Source organism: Saccopteryx leptura, chromosome 3 (genome assembly GCF_036850995.1).
Source record: "Saccopteryx leptura isolate mSacLep1 chromosome 3, mSacLep1_pri_phased_curated, whole genome shotgun sequence".
Taxonomy (NCBI): Eukaryota; Metazoa; Chordata; class Mammalia; order Chiroptera; family Emballonuridae; genus Saccopteryx; species Saccopteryx leptura.
In genome coordinates this window covers 262982851-263007759 of record NC_089505.1, presented here as the reverse complement: position 1 = coordinate 263007759, position 24909 = coordinate 262982851, and the positions used below count along the sequence as shown (strand labels likewise).

At 40.9% G+C, this 24909-nt stretch overlaps 1 protein-coding gene across 5 annotated transcripts in view; it reads left to right on the top strand.

Moving 5' to 3' along the window:
* Positions 1 to 24909, top strand: part of EML6 (EMAP like 6) — a 263423-nt gene that overhangs the window by 85535 nt on the left and 152979 nt on the right. For all 5 annotated transcript variants that reach the window (XM_066378261.1, XM_066378260.1, XM_066378258.1 and 2 more), the window contains exons 3-7: positions 4543 to 4702; positions 9573 to 9671; positions 12994 to 13062; positions 17100 to 17285; positions 20858 to 20993. In XM_066378261.1, coding sequence (XP_066234358.1) covers positions 4543 to 4702; positions 9573 to 9671; positions 12994 to 13062; positions 17100 to 17285; positions 20858 to 20993 — 650 coding nt within the window. The remainder of the gene's footprint in view (positions 1 to 4542; positions 4703 to 9572; positions 9672 to 12993; positions 13063 to 17099; positions 17286 to 20857; positions 20994 to 24909) is intronic.

Genomic DNA, 24909 nt, shown 5'->3' with positions numbered 1-24909 from the left:
CCTGAACCTCAGGGATCTGCCAAGTATCTCAAGCATGTTTTAAATAGAAGCTTTGATCACAGCCAAAAAGTTTCATTTCTGTCTCTTGAAACTCTCTGAACATGTAGGGGAAGTATGCCCCTTCCTCTTTATTTTCCAGCCCAGGGAGCACCTGCTGCCTGTAGTGAGGGGCGGGGCAAGACGGCAGCCAGGGTGGCATCCTCTGCTCCCTCTTCAGCAGACACTCTGTGAATGCTTGCTCTGCCATAGGATGTTTCAGGAACTGTGATGCCAGTGAGAGAACCCAGCCTGCCCTCCTGGAGCATGTGGTCCAGTCAAATCCTCTTTCCTGTACCCTCAGGGATGTGGAGACCTGGGGAGTCTCCTGGGTTTCCCCTATTTTTCTCTCTTGTTTCCTTAACTATCCTTTGACTCATCCTCTCCCTCCCCTCTACCCCTGTCTCATCTCCCTGTCTCTCACCTGGTCCCTCCTGGCCTCCCTGCCTCCTCTCCTAACACCCTCAACATCTGTGCTTCCCTGCTGTGCCTCTCTGCTGCTAGGGTTACCTTCCTAAAATATGGAAGTGTCCATGTGGTGTAATTGTCAGTGGTGCCCTAACTCCTGGCCTGCTTTTAAGGGTGTGGCGCAGCCGTGTTAGGCTTGGTCGTGGGTTTATCAGCTGCAAGCACTTTACTTGATTAGTGCGTGAGCACATGGCGGAGGCAGGTGTGCACAGCCTATATACGGCTGTGGCTGCTTCCCCTGGGCACTGCTCTCCTGCCACCGTGAGGTGTTCTCCTGGCTCCCTTGCCCTTACTGTGAATAGCAGATTTTCTTTTGTTTATTAGCTCTTTCCCTTTTGGTGTTTATTTGCTCGCCTGTCTTTGTGAGCCTCCAATAAACTGGCATGGCCTGACACTTTCTGGCTCCACAGTTTCTCTACACCACCTGCCCAAATCCAACGTGAACCTGCCTGGCCTCGGCCACCGGCATTACAAAGGGCTTTCATGGTTGCCTCAGCTTGTCTGACCCATCTCATTTCCTGGTATTCTCTACAAGGCTTGGACTGTGGACACTGTCTTTTCACATGGATGTGCTTTGCACCTTGTCTTTCATATGAACGAATGTTTTTGATAAAGTCCTGGGCAGCTGGTTACACCATCCTCTATCCTCCATCTTTCTATGTCATTGTATATATGCACTGACATTTTATTATTTACATGTCTGTCTTTCCTCTCTTGCTGAGCTTCTTGGGTGGCGTATTTTCTTTTTATGTATTTATAATGCTGCTCCTGATAGTTCTTAGGTCCTTAAATAAGGGTTTGTTGAATGAATGAATGAAAGAATGAGCTGTCATAAGGTTTTCACAGACTGCTTTCATCCACTTACTTTATAATCTACTTGTAATTTTCTAGGACATCTAGATACCATCAAATACCAAAGTTACCCCAGCAAAACTGAGATTAAGAGGGTCCTTTTGTACTTTATTGGTCACCTCTTACTAAGTCTGAATGGTAAGGTGTTCTACAACTATAAAAAGTTTTAAAGCCTTTAGAATTCACCTATTGTGAAAAAACTCTGCTTTTATATGTTATTTTTTTTATATTACTCCTTATAAAGATTCCTGAAGATACGTTTTCTAGCAAGCACTTGTTAGACGGCTAAGGCAGCTATGGGCACGCAGGTGCTTCTCATCACAGGACTTCCCTACGGCCCTCAGAACTCTCTGGGTCCTGAGAGATGGGGCCTCGTCAGGGTAGAGTGGTCCCAGCAGCAGCACCTGGGGCCCAAGTGAGTCTGAGCCCTCCCTGCCTCTCCACCTGGCCTGGACCCTCAGGTACTCCCGACTATACAGCTGAAGCCCCAAAGCGCACCTGCACCTTGTTTACCTTCCTGGGAAACCCCGCACGTTCCCCTCAGGCACCACCCAGACCCGTGGGAGGTTCATTAGAGGAGAACATTGCCTGATGGAAAGGCTTGGGCAGAGAGGCCAGTGGTCGGGAGACGGCAATGCCCTGAGGTTGTCCTTCAGGGCAGAGGCTCCAGGAGCAGATTCTAGACACCTCGCTGCTGTGAGGAACAGCTGGCCTTGACGACGTGCAGTAAACCGTGTTTGGGTTGCTGCGGCCTTGGACCTCGGCAGATGTTGGAGTGGGGCCTCAGCGGCCGAGCGGGAAGCTCACACCGATGCCCCAGAGCCTTCGTCCTCTGGAGGTGATAGACTTGCTGCCCTCGCGGTTCACGCCCTGTTTCTGGCCTAGGGTGGTCTGCCCCTGCCCAGACCTTAGGCAGAGCCTGGTCCCCAACACCTGGTGGGCTGGTGGGGCAAAGTGACCTGGGCTGAGACCGTGACTTGGGGTGGGGGTTGAGGGACGCATATAAGAGGACTGGGGTTTGCTTGACAGGTGGTGTGGGGCAGCTGTGTTAGTCTTGCTCGCTGGTTTACCCGCTGCAGCCCTTTACCTGATTGGTGCGTGAGCACGGGGCAGCACCACATGTGTATGGCCTATGTAAGGCTATGGGCACTTGTGCTCGGGCAGGGCGGGTGTGTGGATTGCCCGCCCGCCACTGTGAGGGGCCATTGTGCTGTTTGTTCGCCTGAGAGGCAGTTTCCCCTGCCTTTGTCTGCCATTGTGCTTGTCCACCGTTGTGAGACTTTATTAAATGAATGGCCCACTGCTCACCAGCTCTGCAGTTTCTCTGCCGTCTGCCCGAATCCAGTGTGGACCTGCCTGGCGTTGGCCACCAGCATTACAGGTGGCATGAGCCAGACACCTTGCTGAGGAGCCAGGGGTGAATGGCCGCTGGTACCGGGAACCCAGTGTTCCTCCTCCCAGGCCGCTGCTGGCCCCTGGAGAACTCCTGAGAGCCCGTGAGTTCCGTGAGGTCGTGGCAGCAGCACCTGGTCCCACCATTCTCTGAGCCTCCCTGACGCTCAGCCGGTCCTTTCCCTGCACCTCCATGTGGACCTGCACTCACTGCCCAACCCAGGAAGGCACAGGAGCACCCGGCGGGCTCTCACTGCACCCTCTGTGCCTAAAAAGAAAGCCGGGAACCCTGTGCAGCCCCCAGCCTTGAGGGGAGAGTGCAGGTGGAGCAGGCCTCCGGCCTCGGAGCAGTGCCTGGACCGCGGCCCTATGCTGTGGGGCGCTGGCGACTCCTGGGAGGACGGGTTGTGCTCTGCTCCAGGGTACACGGGCCTGGGTGGCCTGTCGGTGGGAACGGGGTGCTAACTCAGGGGTCCCCTGCAAAAGATGGTAAAGGTTTGGTGGGAAGCCCAGGAAGGGAGCACAGTGGGATGCGGGCACTGTGACACCCTGGGGTGCTGAGTGGCTGCAGACGGCACTGTGAGGACCGCACATGGAGCCAGGAGAAAACCAGGAAGTAGTGTGTTTTTGCAAGGCACACTGTACCTACGGAGACATGAATATGTTGGTTGTGTCTGTCTGATATAGTGACACAAGTGATGGTGATTAACTTGTATCAAGTGCTTCCTGTGTGCCAGGTCCTGTGCTGGCTCCATATTCATCATATTACCTATTTTTATATAGTGTCTTTATTCTATAGGCGGGGAGCTTGAGGCAAAAGAAATCAATATGTTCAAAGGACCTGAGGTAGTAAGGGGCAGCCAATGTGCAAATCCAGGTGTCGAATTCCAGAGCATATACTTTTATTAAAATCACACTGAAATTTAAAAGAAAAAAACCCCTACTTTTGTTTCTATGTAAAGTCATTTGCTAGCTTTTTTTGTATGTAGGTAATGTACTCTTTTTTTGTTTTGTTTTATATTCCCAATACTTATTTTTAGAATGGCACAATTTCTTCACACAGGGAATTTAAAACATTAGAGTGGCTAGGAATAATAATAGTAATGTTTCTCCCTCTTGACTGCTACAGCCTCCTAGAAATTCCAGTTGGTATTTGACAAAGTTTTATTTTGGTTGGACTACAGAGGGAACATGCTACACAAACCATAAGGAGAGTCATTAGTAGTTCTCTTGGTGTCACGGTAATTAATGTAAAGTAGACAATTTCATTTAAAATACATGATCAATGGCAACAGAAATAGCAGCTGACTCTGAACCCCTCCATGCTTTGAAATCCTAATGAGGATGGTAGCCACCTTCTGCAAGCAGGGTTAATTCTGAGAAGTGCTTTCTCTCCTAGCAACAGCATTTCCCTCCTAAAGTCAAAAGCTAACTTGAAAGCTGAATAATATTTTCAAAACCAGTAAGTAAATATCATGACATAAAGCAGTTATAGAGCCATATAGAAGATTTTCTAACCATAGAACTGTAATCATAATATCAAAATAGGATCTTATTTTCAAGGTAACCAAGTGGGTAAAATCAGATGAAATTATTAAATGGGGCTAAGCCTCTCTTTGCCAAAGTTGAACATCTGTGTTTTGACTAATTGGGTAATTAATTTTGGGGGACGGTTCAGACTCTTTTTCTTGTTAGAGGATTTAAATAAGAGACAAATGTAGATAAAAGATGATCAGTGTTGTTCTTAACTGTGTTCAGTAGGAGATGTGAAAAAGAGGCCTTTTTCTTTTTCAGCCTTGCCTTACACCCAGATAAAACTCTTGTTGCAACTGGCCAAGTTGGGAAGGAGCCATATATATGTGTATGGGATTCCTATAATGTCCAAACTGTATCTATCCTTAAAGATGTTCATACACATGGAGTTGCCTGCCTGGCTTTCGACTCAGATGGACAGGTGTGTATCTTTTTCTGTTTTCATTTTCTTTAAAGATTTCTTTATAAGTAACTTAGAATTATATGAGCATAGCCTATAGGCATCTATAGGCATCCCCGATAACTATCAGGCATCCCCAAACTACGGCCCGCGGGCCGCATGAGGCCCTCTGAGGCCATTTATCCGGCCCCCCGCCGCACTTCCGGAAGGGGCACCTCTTTCATTGGTGGTCAGTGAGAAGAGCACTGTATGTGGCGGCCCTCCAACGGTCTGAGGGACAGTGAACTGGCCCTCTGTGTAAAAAGTTTGGGGACCCCTGGTAGGTTTAGCAAGTCTTGCTGTCTGCCCTTGGCGGCCTCTTACAGTCTTTACCTGTTTGGTCCTTTTCCAAGCTGTGGAATTGACACCCAGCTCTGAGTAAGCCCATTTTGATTCCTTCAGTCTCACCATCTGGTTAAAAGGCCCCCAGAAAGGAAGTGAGGAACTCAGGCTGGCCAGATCTGTCATGACTCAGCAATTCCACTTTGTCTTCCATTGTTAGCTTCCTAATGGAATAAGGGTTGGACCAAACCTTTTCCACACACTTCAAACCCTGTGCATCACCTTGGTTTCCCTTGCTTTCAGAAGATAACATCATGTCCTAATAATTCACTGAGAAGATTCTCTATGACTCTTTCCCTTGAGGTCACTTCTAACAACTTCTCCCTACCCACTTTTCCACAATTCAAGCGGTCTCTGATTCATGTGTATTTCTTAGTTTCTGGACAGTAGCTCTGACATTCATCCTCTCCTTCCCATTCTCTCTGCCACCATCCATTAAGTTCCAAATCCATGTCATGCCTGACAGTGTAACTTCTTACCTGGTCTCCACACAGTAAATTCCTTGATAATACCTTCTACCAATGGAAAAAAAAAGTATGAGAGAATTATTTTAAAACAAGAAAAGCTTATTTTTAAGCTTTTGCAGCTGGGCATTCTACATTTTGCAGCTGAACATTCCAGGCTAACCAACTTCTCTAGCTGTCACTATCTGCAGTCAAGTTGGACAAGTCAGCGGTTCCTCTACCAGACCTTCCTTTTTTGCACCTTCAGACCCTTTCTCAGGCTTCCCCTCCACCTCAAGTGCCCTGCTCGGCTTCTTTGCCCCTTAAAGCAGCTCACTCTTCCAAGAACTTCAGAATTCTTTATGAAGCCTTTCCAGTACCCCCACCAAAATTCGTCTTTCTTTTGACTTCCAGAACACTTGGCAGAAGATATTTATGTGTCATAGATGTCAGTTATATCTCATTTAAAAAAATATGTTATAGGAAATGGAGCGGAAATGTCGCAGGGTCATTCCTGGCTCCCACTGCATTCACCTCACGAGGGCTGTGCCTTTTGTCCTTGGCCTGCTCCATGTCCCTAGGCCACCTGCAATCTGGTTTTTCTTTTTACCCTTCATATTGCTGCCAGTTAATTTCTCCAATCCAATTTTTGTCAAATTTCAGAGTTAATTCTTTAAATCCATGCTGTGGCAAGACCCTGTTAAATTACTCATAGAGCCTTGACCAAACTTGGAGTTTGTATGAAGTTCAGCGGATTGTACGGCTTGACCTTGTTATGGTCACTTTTTAAACAGTTAACATTTACATACTTACTGTGTTCTGCTATTTTGAGAGACTAGTGATCATTGTTTATTTTTCTTTCTAAAACTAGAAACACCACAGTGTAGAGCCCTGGTATACATGTTTTTGATTTTACTACGTGGTAACCTCATCTAATTTAGTCAGGATAATGCCTACATTCAATTGTATATCCATATCTAAAGAGAAAAAGCTGGTTAGTGACACTTGTTCAGAATGGCAGTTACTGACTTCCTGACTAAACTGAGTGAATGTGTCAGATGCACATGCGTGTACAAGTGTAATGTGTATTTACACGCACACTCTCTACTCTGCTTTTGGTTGAGTTTTTCCTAGCAAACATTTCTTTATCAAAATTTGTTCTAAAGCAGTGATTTTCAACCTTTTATCTCCTGACACACGTAAACTAATCACTAAATTCTGCGGTACACTAAAAAAAATTTTTTTTTTGCTGATCTGACCAAAAAAAAAAAAAAAATTGGTATGATTTTGATTCACTCACACTGAACAGCTCTTGGTATTATTTAAATTGAATTTATGGGGGGAACATTGGTTAATAAAATTATAGAAGTTTCAGGTGTACAATTTATAATACATCATCTGTATACTGTGTGTTCACCACCTGAAGCCAAGTCTCCTTTCACCACCATTTATGCCTCCTTTGCCCTCTGCTACCTCCCCTCACCCAGATGGCTCTTGTTGTGTCGGCTGTTGTCTTTTCTATTTGATAATCTAAGGGGAAAGAGGTCAGTGCCCTGACTAAACAGGCATTGCATGTTTTAAAACTCCTTGTGGTACACCAGAGTGCCACAGCATACTAGTTGAAAATGGCTGTTTTAAAGCATCACAAGAAAAATATAAGGTGACTCAGGGAAATCCAGCTTTGACTTTTAGGTTCCATTTTGCACGGTAGGGGTGGACTTCACTGTCAGTTGAGAAGAATAATCTGTTTGCCTGCCGTGATGGATTTCCTAGCTTGCTGATTCCGATTGCTTCAGCTCTGCCTTATTCCCTAGACAGAGTCCACTGGACTCGAGTGATATTTAGAAAATGACAAATGGCCCTTCCTCTCAATATAAATGCTCCTCAGGTAGCTATGAGGTTTGTCAGTACAAATAAACAAAATTGATTCCTTTTGACTTTTTCTCAATCAAGAAATGTAAGTTTTACTTTAGTGCCTGTGTTTTTTAACTTTTTCTGTTTTTTTTTTTTAAAAAAAAGAAGCTGAGTGGAATCTACCCACTTTAAATTTTCTTATATAGATAAAAATACAATGTCTTATGTCCATTGCTAGACCACTCAATTAAAAATTATAGCAAAGATCCCCCTTTTTAAAGACCCCCTTTTTAATGGCACATTTTTAAAACTTCCAAATATATGTGTGTGTATGTGTGTGTGTGTGTGTGTGTGTATATATATATATATATTTATTTATTTATTTATTTATTTATTTATTTTTTGCATTTTTCTGAAGCTGGAAACAGGGAGAGACAGTCAGACTCCCGCATGCGCCTGACCGGGATCCACCCGGCACGCCCACCATGGGGCGAAGCTCTGCCCACCAGGGGGCAATGCTCTGCCCATCCTGGGCGTCGCCATGTTGCGACCAGAGCCACTCTAGCGCCTGAGGCAGAGGCCACAGAGCCATCTTTGCTCCAATGGAGCCTTGGCTGCGGGAGGGGAAGAGAGAAACAGAGAGGAAGGCGCGGCGGAGGGGTGGAGAAGCAAATGGGCGCTTCTCCTGTGTGCCCTGGCCGGGAATCGAACCTGGGACTTCTGCACGCCAGGCCGACGCTCTACCACTGAGCCAACCAGCCAGGGCCGCAACTATATTTTTTGATACTAAATATTTGCAATGAAAGCCATCCATAGTGAAGAAACCTGAATAGTCTCAGTATGATAATGTGTACGTTTAGCCGTACATGGCTGTCTGATTCCATACATACCCACACTTACACACATGCACAGTCAAACATACTTGATGAAATACATCAGCTCAGATACTCTTAGGCAATACTGTGTTTTTAAAACCCTTGGATATACATTGTTTCACTGATCCACACAAAAATCCTACCAAACAAATATTTTACATTTGTTTGACAGATGAGAAAACTGAGGTTTAAGGAGATTAATTAATTTTTCAAGGTCTTCTGTCTGGCTTCTTACAAAGTCAAAATAAAAGCCAAATCTACTTCCTCCCAGTCCAGATCTCTGTCTGCTACACAGTGCTGTTTCCTTAGAACTGATATCCTGCTAGGACCTCTGATTTTGGTGTTTCTAATACTGTATTTGTTTGGATACTTTTGGTGGGTATACACATGTTAAATTTTCCTTTCTTTTTGAGGACAAATTCTGATATGAACCCAAAGAATTTGGACTGGAAGATGACGTGCCAGTTTATCTTTACTTAAATTATGTATTCTTCGTTAGTCACTTGAGATGTTTGTGAAATAAAAGATATTAAAAAGAATGAAAATACGGCTCGTTTATGGGATTTCTCTTGTATATATTTGTCAAATCCTTTTAATTCTAGCAGTTTGTTGAGGCTTTCAGACTATAAAATCCTAGACTTTCTTAAATCTCACATTAAGATCTTAAATTTAGCCTGACCAGGCGGTGGTGCAGTGGATAGAGCGTTGGACTGGGATGCCGAGGACCCAGGTTCGAGACCTCGAGGTCACCAGCTTGAGCACGGGCTCATCTGGTTTAAGCAAAGCTCACCAGCTTGGACCCAAGGTCGCTGGCTTGAGCAAGGGGTTACTTGGTCTGCTGAAGCCCCATGGTCAAGGCACATATGAGAAAGCAATCAGTGAACAACTAAGGTGTCGCAACGAAAAACTAATGATTGATGCTTCTCATCTCTCCGTTCCTGACTGTCCCTCTCTCTGACTCTCTCTCTGTCTCTGTATAAAAAAAAAATCTTAAATTTAAAAATTAAATTTAAACCTTGCTTTCAGGTTCTGTTCCTTTGATTTTCCCTGATTGATCGGAGATTCATGCGATTTTTGCACGTTTCCAATGTTTAAGAAAGATAAATGGGTTGTAATTGATAGAGCTTTTAAAATTTCAGTATATGCTATTATGTCTCATCTACTTTGAAGCTTTCTTTAGTTTTGGATTTAAGATGGAACTTGGGAAATGATTTTTTTTTCATAAGAAGCTTATAGCTTGGTCCATAGTTGTTAATCAGTAACCATTTGTTGAAAAAAGGCATGGATAATGAGAAATCTTGCCATTATTTTAAGGTATTAAATTATTCTTATTTTTAGCATTTAGCCTCTGTGGGATTGGATGCCAAAAACACAGTCTGCATTTGGGATTGGAGGAAGGGAAAACTTCTGGCCTCAGCCACCGGCCACTCTGACCGGGTAAGAAGACCTTATTGAACCGAGCCATGCAGATTGTATAACTATGGGGGACTTGTTATAGAGCTTCTTGGAGTTTGTAATACTTTTAAAAATAAAATTTCCACATGAATGTTTTCCTTACAATTTCAACTTAAAAACTTACTATTTTAAAAAAGTAACATGATTAACAGTTCTGTTGGCAATTTCTTTTGGTGATTGGATGCTTTTAAGTTGTTACTGCTTTTCATAGCTCCTTACAAAATCAAACAAGAATTGAATTTGAAACTATATGCAAAGTTTAGATGCATTCATTTGGAAATGGAAATAGTTGTTAGAAATTAATACTCACAAAATACATTCACAAGCATTTGAATTTCAAATGAATGTAATGACAACTTTGTGATTCTTTGCTATATTTGAGGAACTTGGATGTAAATTGTGGCCTGCTTATTCATATTGAAGTCAGTGTTATCAGAAATGATACTTTAATGTAGTCATGGCTGGCAAGATAGGATATGAAGCAGGCATATACATTAACTAGTAAGAAATATATTTCTCCAGTGTCTTGCATAATTAAAATAAATTGGCTACTTTACTGTCTTGATTTTCTAATTCAAAATTAATGAATTTGCATGATTGTCTTACATTCATTCCTAGTTGTTTTGTATTTCTGCCCAATATGTGCCCGTGCAGAATGAAGCCTTAATTAAATATTAAATTTGCTGTCTCTTGCTTTGTGAGAACTCTAAAACATTTTTTAATATGAATAGTATGGTCACCTTTGGAGAACTGTGGTATTAAAGGGACCCAATAGTTGCTACACATTTGGGCAAATTGTACTGGAGTTCTCAGAAAGCCCAGGAGTGACCAGCAGTGGAACTTTAATGATGGAAGAGGCCTGGCATCCCTCTGGCCCAATGGTTCCCCGCTCTGACTACACATAAAAATTCTCTAAGGATATTCCACAGCGTAGAGGTGCTTGGGCTCTACCCCAGGTATTGGTATTAACTTATTGGTATTTAATTGGTATTAACTTAGTACTTAATGAACAGGTTGAAAATATTTGTGATGCTTACATTTTGGATGTTAACTGCTTCTGTTCATGCTGTGATCCCGTCATATCTTATAGAGTAAATTAGATGGAATCAATACACGAATTACTGTATTGTACTCTTCTGAGGTAGGAGTTGATTGTGAGAAGCGCAATGCTACTGTACTGAAAACTCTATTTTAACAGCCTAGCATGTTTTGATGAAATACTGTTCTTTTAGAACATTGTTCTCCCAGATCCCATAATTTGTACGACACCTAGTTTTGTTCTTTATTACTGATGCAAATATGAATGATTATTGGCTGCTTATGAGCAAATGATTATCTTCAAGATTATTTTGGTGGCTGAAATATTTAATCCCTAGTACTCATTTGCATAATGAGCGCTTTACAGCCTGCAAAATGACCCTTATCTTAATTGACCTTTTAACAAAACTAAGGTGGTGTCATTAATTTTAGAGAAAATGAAGGTAAGGTTAGAGTCTAAAAATTGCCTGAGCTTATATAGCCAAAATGGGTACTTGGACCAAGAGCTCTTTCTGTGGTTCATAATAGTTCCTTTCTACTTAACTGAAGGGTATAGATCAGGGGTCGGGAAACTTTTTGGCTGAGAGAGCCATAAACATGACATATTTTAAAATGTAATTTTGTGAGAGCCATACAATAACCTGTGTATGTTACGCATTATCCAATAAAAATTTGGTGGTGTCCCAGAGGACAGCTGTGATTGGCTCCAGCCACCCGCAACCATGAACATGAGCAGTAGGAAATGAATGGATTGTAATACATGAGAATGTTTTATATTTTTAACGTTATTATTTTTTTTATTAAAGATTTGTCTGTGAGCCAGATGCAGCCATCAAAAGAGCCACATCTGGCTAACAAGCCATAGGTTCTGACCCCTGGTATAGATCCTCCTCCTTTCTCTGATGATTGGTCCATATTGCTCCTTTCTATTTGATGAGAAGTTAGCAGCCTACATGCTTTGTCTGGTCTAGATTCTGGTCCTGGCAATTGGTTCTTTATTAGAGCTTCACAGAATGTGGTCCATAGACCACCTGCATCAGAATCTCTGGGGGTCTGTTTAAAAATGCAGGAGCCACTCCTGACCTGTGGTGATGCAGTAGCTAGGGTGTCAACCTGGAACACTGAGGTCACCAGTTTGAAACCCCAGACTTGCCCTGTCAGGGCACATGTGAGAATTTGATGCTTTCCGTTTCTCCCCCTCCCCTTTTCTCTCTTTCCTCTCTAAAATCAAATAAAATCTTAAAAAAAAAATGCAGATGACTGAACTCAATTTCAGACCCACTAAATTAGATTCTCTCCTGTGGGCCATGGAAATATGCACTTAAACAATTGCCACAGGTGATTTGACCCTAAAGAATGGCAGCCTTCTCTTTCCTGTCCCCAAAATAGAAATACTATAGAAGTACTTGCAAGCTGCCCAGTAGCTTTTCTTTTCTTTTTTTTAAGATTTTATTTATTGATTTTTACATAGGAGAGAGGGAGGGGGTAGGGTGAGAAGTATCAACTCATGGTTGCTTCATTTCAGTTGTTCATTGATTGCTTGTAGTATGTGCCTTGACAGGGCAAGCCTAGAGTTTCGAACTGGTGCCCTAGGATTCCAGTTTGGCACTTTACCCACTGTGCCACCACAGGCCAAGCCTGGTAGCTTTTCTTAAAGAATAATAAGTAATATTAGCAGGTATATTTTCACTTTCTTGGAAAACTGAAACTATAATAATGTTTTGGATCAGATTAAAATGATGGTCTAGAACTCTTTTTGGTGGGCTTAGTGCGGGTAAATACTTCTGCCTTACGTCCAGGAATATATATTCTATGATTACTAGAAACTGTTGGCCACATTGAGTTATAATTGACTATTAAACATTTTTCTACTTAAAATGAAGGATTTTATAATTTTTAAATTTTTTTATTTTGTAAAACTGTCTCAAAAGTGTTTTATTAACATTGTGGAGAGCTGTAAAAAAAGTTATCCATCACAATTTATTTACCTTGCATGGCCAAATTTACAAATGTGACACCAGTTCTCAATGATTGTGCTTAATTATTACCTCTCTATTGAGGACTAAGGTAAGTCGACTTGAGACGATAAAATATGTGTTAGCAATTTCTGACTCACCCCCAGAGCCAAATGCTCCACTTTTCAGTCTGTGCAGGTGACATTGTGTTCTCAGTGTTAGGGTAGCGTATCAGCCATTGGACTGGTATCTACAAGAAGGCAAAAACACATAAATGACCAACATAGCGACTTTTAATATTTTTTAAACAGATTTTTGATATTTCCTGGGATCCATATCAGCCAAACAGAGTGGTTAGCTGTGGAGTAAAACATATAAAGGTAAAGTAGTTATCTTTTTCAAATTTTTGGTACCTTGTATGAAAAGAATTTTAGGTGTTTATACATATAATTTGGTGTTGAGAAACTGCTCGACTTTACATTGTTTTCCTTAAATTGGGAGCCTTGCTTCCTGTTTGATCTTGAAGGAAGCTAACATCAGATTACCAACACTTTAGGGTTTTATAAACATTTTGTAATCCTGTGCAGAAACCTGATTTTAACCCGGGGATATGTTTGCTGAAATACAGGTACTTACTGCTTTAGCAGCAGTTGGAGGATCCTTCCTTAGGTGGGCTGTGTGAGACATGAAAATCTAGAAAACTCATTAAATTTGATAAACAGTTGAGTTTGCACCATGTGTAAGAGGCAAAACTGAACTCCTGTAGGGATAAAGGAGAGATCTCAGGTGGCGAGGAATGGTGAAGTGTTTCAGGAAGGCAGTGCTATTGGAGCTGGTGGGTAGGTGAGTTTGGTAGAGAGGTCTTGGCAGGCAGCAGAACCCAGGGGAGGGGTTGCACCTCTGTCAGGAGTTAACAGGAGGCATTGGTCACCCGTGGAGTCATGGGACCAGGGAGCAGAAAGGTCCTTGGCGCATAACATGTTCAAAGGTAATGTTTTCATCACCAAATAACCTCTTTTTGAGACTCTTTCCATGGGAACCAATATTTGCAAAGATTTTGGCCACAAAATACACTGCAGTCATTAAATATTAATTACCTTAACACTTTATTAATCAAAGATATGTATCTGCCACCATGAGTTTGTGATCGGTCTAAAATATGACAAAGGCACTGAGTTCTTTGAGCTTCAAGAAAAGAAATGCGCTCATGATGAGTGCAGTCTCCTGGGCTGTGGTGGCTCTGGGAGCCTGGGAGCCTGGCCCGGAGCAATCCTCCAGTCTGCACATTCTGCTCTGAGGAAGGCAGGACCTAGAAGGAGATACTGAATATTGGTTTTATCTCCCTCTACTTGACTGTGGGAAAGCTATTCAATCTCCCTGAGGCTGAGTTTGATCCTCTAGGAAAAAATAATCTGGGTGGCAGAGTGGGATCCGACCACCTGAATTTGTTAAAGAGTTATGTCAGTGTTCTGGAAGCAGTAGGGGCACAGTAATGTTAATTTCTTTGCCCATTTCCTAGGATCACAAACACTGTGGCATGGGTCAGATTTAAACTCAATCTTTGGCTCCCTGTGTAGAGTTCTTTCCACTTAGAAATTATTTCTTTAATGATCTAACTTGGCGTAACTCCCCCCCCCCCCCCAACCAGATTATTAAAAATAATAGAGTAGCTGCTTAACTGATAGAATTCTCTAGCTTCTTCCTATTCTTTTCCATCCTTGGTTAACTCTAATTTTTAATCAGTTAAATCTAAAAGCAGAGAGAGAGAAAACCCTGGGACTTCATTTGAAAACACTGAGGTGTTTATGCTGTTAAATTTGTTAGTTGTGTTTTAGCAGACTTAGGCATTTTTTTTTCTAAGCAAAAACAAGTATTTTCCACCTCAAATGGAAGAATCTGCACATGCCCACTCAGCCATTCTTTATTAATTTGTTTAGAAAGAAATCCACATCAAGTTTCAACAGGCTTCAACAAATTATTTTCACTATATTTTCTCCATCCAGTTCTAGGATCCCCACCCTTCCCCCCAAAAGTTGCCTAACAGCAAATGGATGATTCCAGTCACAAGGTGAATGCAAAATCTTGGATGCCCTGTAAGAAATATTTTTATGTGAAATTTTTGTAACTAGGGTGAAATCCTTTCTGGTTTTGCACACAGGCAAATTTCAATGATCTGAAATTAATGCTTGAAAAACAGTAGCAGTTGAGCACTGTCTGCTTGGTTGGTTTTACAGCAAATGAGCTTAGAAGTATGTGGATACTGTTGATCCTTCTCCAAGTCTCTAGTCAGAGACAGAAGAGACCTTAGAGATTACCTGGGGCCAGATGGACTCCAAGGTAACTGCCAGTTCCAACAAAATTTGCATTGCAATCTGTGAGTGGAAATTGGAAAAGATAGACAATGACTCTTCATTTGATGTGGGTTTAATGATGTGTTGCCACCCTAAACTGTCATTGTTTTCCAAAAAGGAAGTGTCTCTTAAGAGGAGATAATGTCAAAAAATTTGCCATTTTCTGGAGCAAAGCTCATACTTATCCTGGCATTATAATTGTATATGCCTTTTTGGAGAATAATTTGATTATTTGGAATGTCTTATGTCGACATTATACCATCCGACTGGATGATTTCATCAGAAACCCTTTGTGTCTGAGGAATGGTCTCTATTTTTTGTGGTTGCCTATCTAGAAATATTTCAGTAACTCAGGTCAGAGGTGCACACCCCAAGTTAAATGGATAATAATTACAAAAAATTACTCTCCTTTTAATCTTTACTCCTGGGGAGACATAGAGAGAAAGATGAGTGTCTGCCTTAAGGCTCACTATGAGCAGCAAGTTCTTTGATGTGTATGCAGTTAGGTCAAATAGTTTGAGTTCAAAGTTAATACTTAAGTGTTTTACCAAACCTTATACCTATCTCTTCCCAGATCTTTTATGCTTTCTATATGTACTTTTGTGCCTTTTCATAAAAACAATACCCAAGGAAATGAATCACCAGAGTTGACATTTTGCTCTTTAATGGGAGAAGAATCCTGTATGGTCTTGAATGGTTGCATGTCTGTCTCTCATGCCCCCCCCCAGGGCACCTCCTCCATAGCTCTCCGGGTCCCCGCCCTCCTGGTGCGCTTCCTTGAATACCCGTCTACTCTGAGAGGACCACCAGTGTTCCTCTCTTGCAGACAAAATATTAGGGATGTCACTGGTTTTTCCTCACATTTTGTCACCTAGGTTTGCCTTAATCCTGCTCTCCTAAACCTCAGTGCGATTTCTTCTCCAATACCAATCCAAATGAGCCTTGTCCCAATTAATTCAGCATGGTTCTTTGTCTTTGAATTCTCTTGCCACTTGTATGTGACCCGAATATGCTGCCTTAAAATGCTCTCTTGTTTGATGCATGTTTTCATTCGATTTAAAGGTCTCAAGGCGCAAAGATCAAGACTTCAGTAACTTGCCATGCATACCCTCCTTGAACCGGAGCCTCTGGTGCTCCGGTCTCACTTCCAAATGAGGATAGTACACTGCTCACAAAAATCAAGGGATATTTGATTGCTTCATATTCATTTTGAAATATCCCCTAGTTTTTGTGAGCAGTGCAATACCTGTCTGAGCCTCTTCTCGAGGGTATTAAGAAGATTAACTAGACATTTGTAAGGAGCCACTATAAACTGTGAGAGACTATGTACATGGCACTGAAGTTATGCCATTTTGTATATTTTTTAAAAAGATACGGAAACAAAATAATTTCTATCTCCCCACAGGAGACGCCCTGCTGCCTTCCATTGAGCATTAGTGCTTATGGTTTTCTGTGTGATAAATTATACCACTGACACGGAAAAGCCTAGTGAGTTATTCAGCTATATGGAAATAGGACTTATATTTAAAAACATATTTCTAAGTAACATTTTTACAGTGAAGATTCATAACACTTTTTGTTAGAAAGAAATTATTTCCAAATATATACACCAAAAATGCCTACAAGATATGTCAACATGTTAACAGCAGGTTGTGGATAAATTCGATTTTTCCTCTTTATCTTGTCTGTATTACTAAACTTCTATTCAGTGAACCTATATGAGTTCATATGAAAAGAAATTAAACCAAAACATGATGATTCATCCACTTCATCCAACTCTGGGAACATTGAGATTTTATATTAAATTACCATGAAACAATTAGCAAAGTTTTGAAATTTTTGAACTTTGAATGTTTTGAAATAGCCTAATTTTTTTTCATGCTGGTAGTTGGCTAAAATGTTATGCAGTTTTCTGCTGTCACAGCAAAACAGGTTCAGCTGTGTGTGTCTAGTTCCACAAGAGCAAGTTATATACACGTATTGAGACATGGCAAATGAACGCTAATAATGCAATGCCTTGGAATGCTTTGTTTTTGGGTCTATTTATTTTGTCACTTACTTTCTAGTTTTGGACACTATGTGGAAATGCCCTGACTGCAAAAAGAGGGATATTTGGTAAAACAGGAGATCTTCAGACCATCCTTTGCCTTGCATGTGCCAAAGAAGACATCACCTACTCTGGTGCTTTAAATGGGGACATCTATGTCTGGAAAGGGCTCAATTTAGTCCGCACCATTCAAGGAGCACATAGTGTAAGTATGCCCTTGTGGAAGTTTAGTATAAATAAGTTAAGGTCACAAATCTCTTTTTTTCCCCTTTAGGATCAGCTAGTACAGCTGAACACTCCCTAAACGTGCCTGAAAGATTTCCCCAATTTTTTTATTCACCTAGAAGAAATACTTCAAAAGCATCATAATTAGCCTTTACCTCAGTTATTGATTGGCTGATCAGTGTTGTTGTTTAGCAATAGTAGCTTGACAGAAGACAACAAGTTCGCTATCAGTGTCATCTTACTAGACCAGCACTTCTCAAACTTTCATGTGCCTACAGGTCTCTTAGAGATCTTGTTGAAGTGCAGATTCTGACTCAGTGGGTCTGAGATAATGTCACCGTGGCTGGCCTGTGGCCCATATGTTGAGTAGCAAGTCTGGAGACAATTATTTTTACATTGATTAGTAAGGTAGATTCTCCTCACCTCTAGGTCCAAGTCACAAGCTCTTAAAATGCAAACAAACCATTGGCAAACTCTTTTGGTGGTCTGCTCTATAAGAACAGGGTAAACTTGACTTCTGACCAAGCTGCTCAATTTTGACATGCATTGAAATGGTTACATGGCTGTAGGTACAGATGATAAAAGGGAAATACCTGGAAAAATGGGGAGATCATATGAAAGGTAAAGCCTATTGAAGCACTTGAAAATGTGGTAAAATGTTACTGGAGACTCAATAGCCCTTTTGCTTATTTGCCTCCAAATTGATCCCCTATTGCTTATAATAGGAAGAAAGGTTTTAGCAAGTCTTAGCAAAAGAGTTATGAAATTTTCCATCTTTCATTGTCTTGTATGTTCAAGACCAATTTTCTTGGCTTTAATAATTATGAGACAGCTTTTAAACAATTAAGAGATTGGTATTTGTCCTCATTCATAAAAGCAGTTGCCTTAGTAACCTAATTTCTCTTCCCCCTGGATCATGTCAACATTATTCACTTGCAGCACTTTTAAACAGACCAAATAGGCCTGACCTGTGGTGGCGCAGTGGATAAAGCATCGACCTGGAAATGCTGAGGTTGCTGGTTTGAAACCCTGGTCAAGGCACATATGGGAGTTGATGCTTCCAGCTCCTCCCCCCCTTCTCTCTCTCTGTCTCTCCCTCTCCTCTCTAAAATGAATAAATAAAAAAATTTAAAAAAAAAACAAAAAAAACCACAGACCAAATAAAATATTTTCCTGTAGGAAAACATCTTTAAATTCTAAAACTGTTTCAGGGTGAAAAAGCATCTTCACTGATGCTCAAGCTAATGCCACCGTAATCTGTGCATTCAGGTAGGCCAGTGGTTCTCAGACATTTTGAAGTCAGGGAGCATTTAAAATCCTACAAATAATTGTAGGCGCACTATATACAAATTTCTGAGAAGTATGTTATAATAATTAAGTCAAATATTAAAGAAAAAAATAAAGTCCAAGAGTACTTTTATGGTAAGTAAACAAAATAAATATGACAAAATTAAATTTATTCTGACATTAAACATTTTTATGTTACATTTTTTGAGTTATGATTTTTAGAATTCGTAAAGAAGAGGGGTTAAAAAATTAAAAAATGACAAAATTATCATTTTATGTGTATAGATACATTCTTAGTAAGATTTAGTAAATTCGGCAGGTCCCGGTGTGAATATGTTAAGTTTTTTCATTCTTGTGTTTATGAGAAACATGAGCCTAATGTGTTCTAGTGATTTCTTCAATGTTTGGGCATATATTTGAAAGGCAAACTCTCATTTCCTCGTCAATACATTGAAGAATTCCTCTTTTTACTCTGGATTGCCTTGAGGGTAGAAAATTCTAATTCACATTAAATAGGATGTTGAAAATTATAGTAAAATGTTCAAAGCCTTTTTAGATATTGCTACATATTCTTCTTTTATAGAAATCCAAAAGGCTTCAAGAGACAATTCCTTATGTTTAATCATCAATCCACGATCAGTGGATATAGCTGCCAGTTCTTCTTCTTCTGTTAATGTTAAACCAAAATCACTTGAAGCTTCCATGAATGGGTTTCCAATCCAGTTGTATTGTTCAGTGTTAAGTGATGGAAAATGCTATAAATTAAATTCTGTCCGTCAGCCTTCAAGTCCTATTTTATTTACACTTAACTTTTGCTCACTTCCAGAATCGGATTCTTCAATATCATGCTGCTTTTTTAGAAATGTATGCATTTTATTTGGGTGTTTTTATCTAAAAACAATATAATGATGTGTTAATAATAAATATAATAGTGATGTGTTAACAAAAAGAGCAGTATTTCCATAATGAAATGGTATAATAGAGTAACTATATTTATTTTTATATCTGGGCACATGCCGTGAACTAGCACAGCTAGTAATTTCAGGTCCCGACTGGGAATGGTGCAGAATTAAGAAAATACGGGTTTGGGAGGGCCCTGTAATTGCTGCTGGCAAGAACAAAGCACACCCCAAAACCAAATCTTGCTTTATTTATAGGGCAAAGTGAGGCCATTAACAAATCAATGGTCTCTGATCACGTTTCCAAGGCAACCCAAGAATTTTTACCAAGTGCAGAAAAAACCCCCACCATACATAACATCTTAACTTTACATCAATCAAAGGATAGAAGAAACTTGCCTACAGTCTTTCTAGGGAACATAGGGGTAGTGTAAACAATCCAGCACCACCGCTTAACAGCCTTTTGCAACCTAATCAGGCAAGTGAGGTGGGGGTTGGGCAGACTGTCAGTTTATAGCCAATTCTTCACACCTCTGTCCCCCAAAAATCTAAACTCCAAAAACTCTGTTGGTTTTTTGGTCCCTGACAGGCATATATTTCTCTGGAATACCATAGGGCGCACCAGTGCGCCCTCGTGCACACTTTGAGAACCACTGAGTTAGGCTCAGGTGGTGCCTTCCTGAGCTCACTATGATGCGTTTGTACCTGTAGAAGTGTTTGTTCCGAGACCAAGTATTTTAACTTATTTGGCAGCAATTTATATGAAAACCCTCTAATATTAATATTGTCTTACTTTTCTTTATAATGATGAACTGTCACATCTTTATAACGATCACTCATTATGTAAAGGAATTTATGATTTCCATATCTGCTTTAACCAAAGAATTCTGAATAATTTTTTTACAACCTGCCATCAGTTTAGTAATGACAAAGGAACTCTTGAACTAGTTTGCTCTGGTGATTGTAAGGATTAAATTTTTAAAAAGATTTTATTTATTGATTTTACAGAGAGGAGAGTCGGGGGAGGAATGAGCAGTATCAATTCATAGTTGCTTCACTTTAGTTGTTCATTGATTACTTGTCTTATGTGCCTTGACCTGGCAAGCCCAGAGTTTCAAATCAGCGACCTCAGCACTCCAGGTCGATGCTCTATGCACTGTGCCACTACAGGCCAGACATAATGCTTAATTTTTAATCTAGCCAAAATAAAGTATACTATAAATGGTTGCTTGTTTTATTGTAAGGATTTCAATAGAGAACAAGGGATTTGTTTCTGTTTTTGTTTTGACTTCTAATCATCAAGACCCAGATACAACGACTGTCTAGAATGATGGCAGCATTGAGTGTCATCTGCCCTTATTAACAGGCTGGAATCTTTAGCATGTATGCTTGTGAAGAAGGCTTTGCCACTGGTGGACGTGATGGATGTATACGATTATGGGATACCGATTTCAAACCAATCACCAAAATCGATCTCAGGGAGACAGAACAAGGATATAAAGGTAATATACATATTAATACTTACTCATAATTCTAAGAGTGTTAAATGTGAGGGGAAGTTCTGGACTTACATGTTTTTCTGTACTCATTCCACAAAGGACTTAAGACAATGTACAGAAATATATCAAATACAAGATCGAAAGTATGTTAAAAATAAATGGATGCCCTTTTTTCTAATCTGCACAAAAGTATCTGTATGTACTGGCAGTGGTTCTACTGCAAGGAGAAACATAATGGTAAATCTACTGAGCAGTATCTTGGGAAATGAGACTTACATTTATAAAAATTGGGAAGTTCTGGACAAGTTGGTGACCCTAAATATAACTGCATCCAGCCTCTGAAAATATATAAGTGATAGAAAAAGCATGACAAAGAATTAATTTTAAAAAATAGCTTTAAAATACTATCTGCCATATTAGTATAAGTTAAGAGCATGGGCCCAGAGTCAGGAGACCTTGGTTCAAATCCAGATTTTACCTGTGATAGATTTGAGACCTTGGTCAAATTTCTTCACATTGGCTGGGCCTTTAGTTTCCTTATTTATAAAATGGGGATAACACTAACACTAACCTCATAGAGTTGTATGAGGATTAAATATACTCTCAGAAGTGCTTAGAATAAGTCATAGTGCATAGTCAGCACTCAATAAATGTTAGCTATTACTAGAATATATTGAGTAAATGTGTACCAGAGGCTTACAAAGCAGCTTATACATACATCTTTTTTCATTCTCATGATAGGATTATCTCGTTTTTACAGATAAGGAAGTTGGGTGTAAGAGATTAAAGAGGAAAATGTAAATAGGAAAGATAAGCTGAAATCATGTGATGTTAGTACACTAAGCACCCGGGAGATCTGTTTATATGTTGTAGGTGGAGCCCACACCTTCCGTGGCTCCTGTAGCCGGTGATAAGAGTGGGGTGCTCAGTACCAGGAGTCAGGGCGTCCACAAGATGAAAACTCCCTCATTGCTCAGATGAAGGAGAATTATTCCCAGGGCTGAGATAAGAGAGGAATTTTCTGAGAATCTTTCTGACGTGAGACCCACAGTCCTCAAAAGGCCTGAAGTGAGCTGCTATTCATTGGGTTGTTTCGCCTGATGCCCCTTCATGTGGGCCGATGGCAGTGTGGCCACAGAGGTTTGTCCGTAGACCGAATTGTGTGGCCAGCTGTCTGCTGGCCTGGGGTAGACTCCAGAGGACTGACTGAGAGGAACACACAGCCTACCTATTCTTCAGGCCATCCTCCTTAAATAACGTTTTTAACCAAATCTTTCTTAAAAACTGAGCAACAGCGAAGTGAGTTGGATATTGTACTTCCTATATGTACTTGGCGTCCAGCTGCTTTAAATGTTTTGTATTTGTGAAATACAAAAAAAAAAAAAAAGTACATTTATAGTCAGCTAATCTGCAGATTGAATTGTTATTTCCTTATGGAAGCTTAGGATCCTAGTATGGATACGTTTCTGAATACCAGGCACAGAGGTCAACATGGGAAGTCATAGAGTTTAGTGTCCACATCAGTGTATCAACAAGAATACAGTGAAGAAGACCCTTAAGTTCTCTGCTGTAGAGTGTGGGGCAATGCAACTTTGTCCGGAAAAATACTAAGAGCCCAAAGAAGAGTGTAAAAAAATGTTAGAAGAGCTATCAAAAATGTTTGACTTTGAAGTATGAAACTTCAAGGTAAGCTAGGAGCAAAACTTAGATGACTCCCTAGATGGGATTATTGACCATAAACTGGCTAAATGTTGGGGAGCAGCAACCAGAAATGATGATTTCTTTTTGGCAAGCACTTTATCCAGCTCTTCCAAAAATTGTATCACATAATTAAAGCATAAATCTTAACGTGGGGGGATCAGGGAAGAAGCCATATTTTACCCTGCTGTACTTTTCTAGCTGACACTGAGTCCCTGACTCTTAATGGAAAGTTCAAGAACTGATTCAGAATGAACGTCTTTCTGACCAGGGGTTTGTGTTGATTGCACACAGCTAACCCCATGCCAACTCCTGTCCCCAGAGTCAAAGAAAGACAGACAGGGACACCTTCTATTGTATAGTAGTCTCAGGAGACTTCCTCCACACACGCCCCAGCCAAGCTCAGACTAGACACAGGTGGTGCACAGTAGACAGGCAAGCGGCCTGCGTCTCAGCCCTCAGCACCCGAGTGTACAGTTTATCAGAGAAAGGGTTGGCATGCATTTTTAGGTGGATGACCAGTGGGATGAAGCCTGTATTTTGGAGGCTGTGGTTTCAAAGAATCAGACCACATTGCAGTTAATTGTTGTTGTTTTTTTAACTGCTCAAAACCAGTAATATCTGCAAAACCATGGCTTTAATAAACTATTTTTATAATTGATTTTTTACTCATTAAAATAAGTTCTAACTATTGAAATAATAAATTTTATCCATGTAGCACCCCACCCCCACATTAGTGCCTTTGCCAGTTACATTTTGGCAGCACCGTAACAGAAGTCCGTTAGGCACTATCAAACTTTTTAAAAAAATGATGGGGTTTATTCTAGCCTTCAGTGGAAAACCAGGATAAATGTCTAGTGTCAAAAGAATGAAAGGCTCTTGGTAGAAGTGTTGATAACAATCCCAGATCCCTCCAAACTCCTTGAGCCTGTGTGAACAGGACCCCACAGAGGAAGCCTGCTGTGATCCTGACTCACCCCAGAGCTGCTGCTTCCCCCTTGACACCACCATCGCATGGAAGCAGGAAGGAGGCCGAGCTCACAAGCTGCTTTGCACAGTCAGAACAGGTGCAGTCTCAGACCCAGCCTTCTCTGAGGTGACCTCTGAGGCCAGCTGCCGGCCCACCCTGTATCAGGCGTGCCCTAGAGCACATGGAGGTAGGAGCAGGCCTGAGAGAGGGAGGAGTCCCAGCACAAATACAGCGATTAAAATAGTAGGGTTTGAGGAGAGAGTTAAAAGTAATTGAAGTATAAATAGTTTTCTGGTCTGCCAGCCAGACTAGACCCTTGGCCTTCGGAGCATTTGCAGAGGATGGGGTGGAGAGGAGTGAAGGAGAGGAGATGGGAAAGGACGGAACAAGAGGAAGAAGGCAGATGGACAGAAGTCTGGGGGGACTTCATCCCACCCTGAAAGAAGTCGGCTTTCATCTCTACCTTCATTCAGACTCTTTGCCTCAAAAGACGGAAACAGTGTACATATTTTGAAAGGAGTAGATTCAAACAGAGCAATGTTAGAACTTCCTTGCTGTGGATTTGGTCATGAAACTACACACTCGAGTGGTTTTATTCTTATCATAATTTTTTGACATAAATGAGCCTTCCACATTTTCACTGTTTGTGTAACAATGAGTCTGGAATTAATTTCCATTGAAAGAATAGTGATTTCTTATTTTATTCAAACAGCCAAACAGCTTTCTAAACAAATTTAGCAAGAGAATTAATCATGGTCTCATCCCAATTCCCATGACACTGTACTGATGTCCTGTTTTCCTTAAATTTAAATATATTAATTGAAATTCTGAAATGGTTCCTCGCTAGCATTTGGGATTCCAAATCTGTAAGATCACACGGTTAGAGGCATCCCTTGTTTTACTGCTCTTCACTTTATTGAGCTACACAGATGTGTGGGGTTTTTTTTTTATTGCTATTTAGAGAGAAAGGGAGGGAGAGAGAGATACAGAGAGAGAACCATCAATTTGTTGTTCTTATTCATGCTGTCTTTGGTTGATTCTTGTATGGTTCCTGACTGGGGATTGAACCTGCAACCTCGACATGTCAGGACAACATTCTAACCAACTGAGCCACCGCCAGGGTCCACAGATACTTTTTCCTTTTTATAAATTGAAGTCAAAACCCTCCACCACCAAAAAGATGACTCGCTCTGTTGCAATACTTGCTTTATTGTGGTGGTTTGGAACCTAACCCTCAGTATTTCTGAGGAA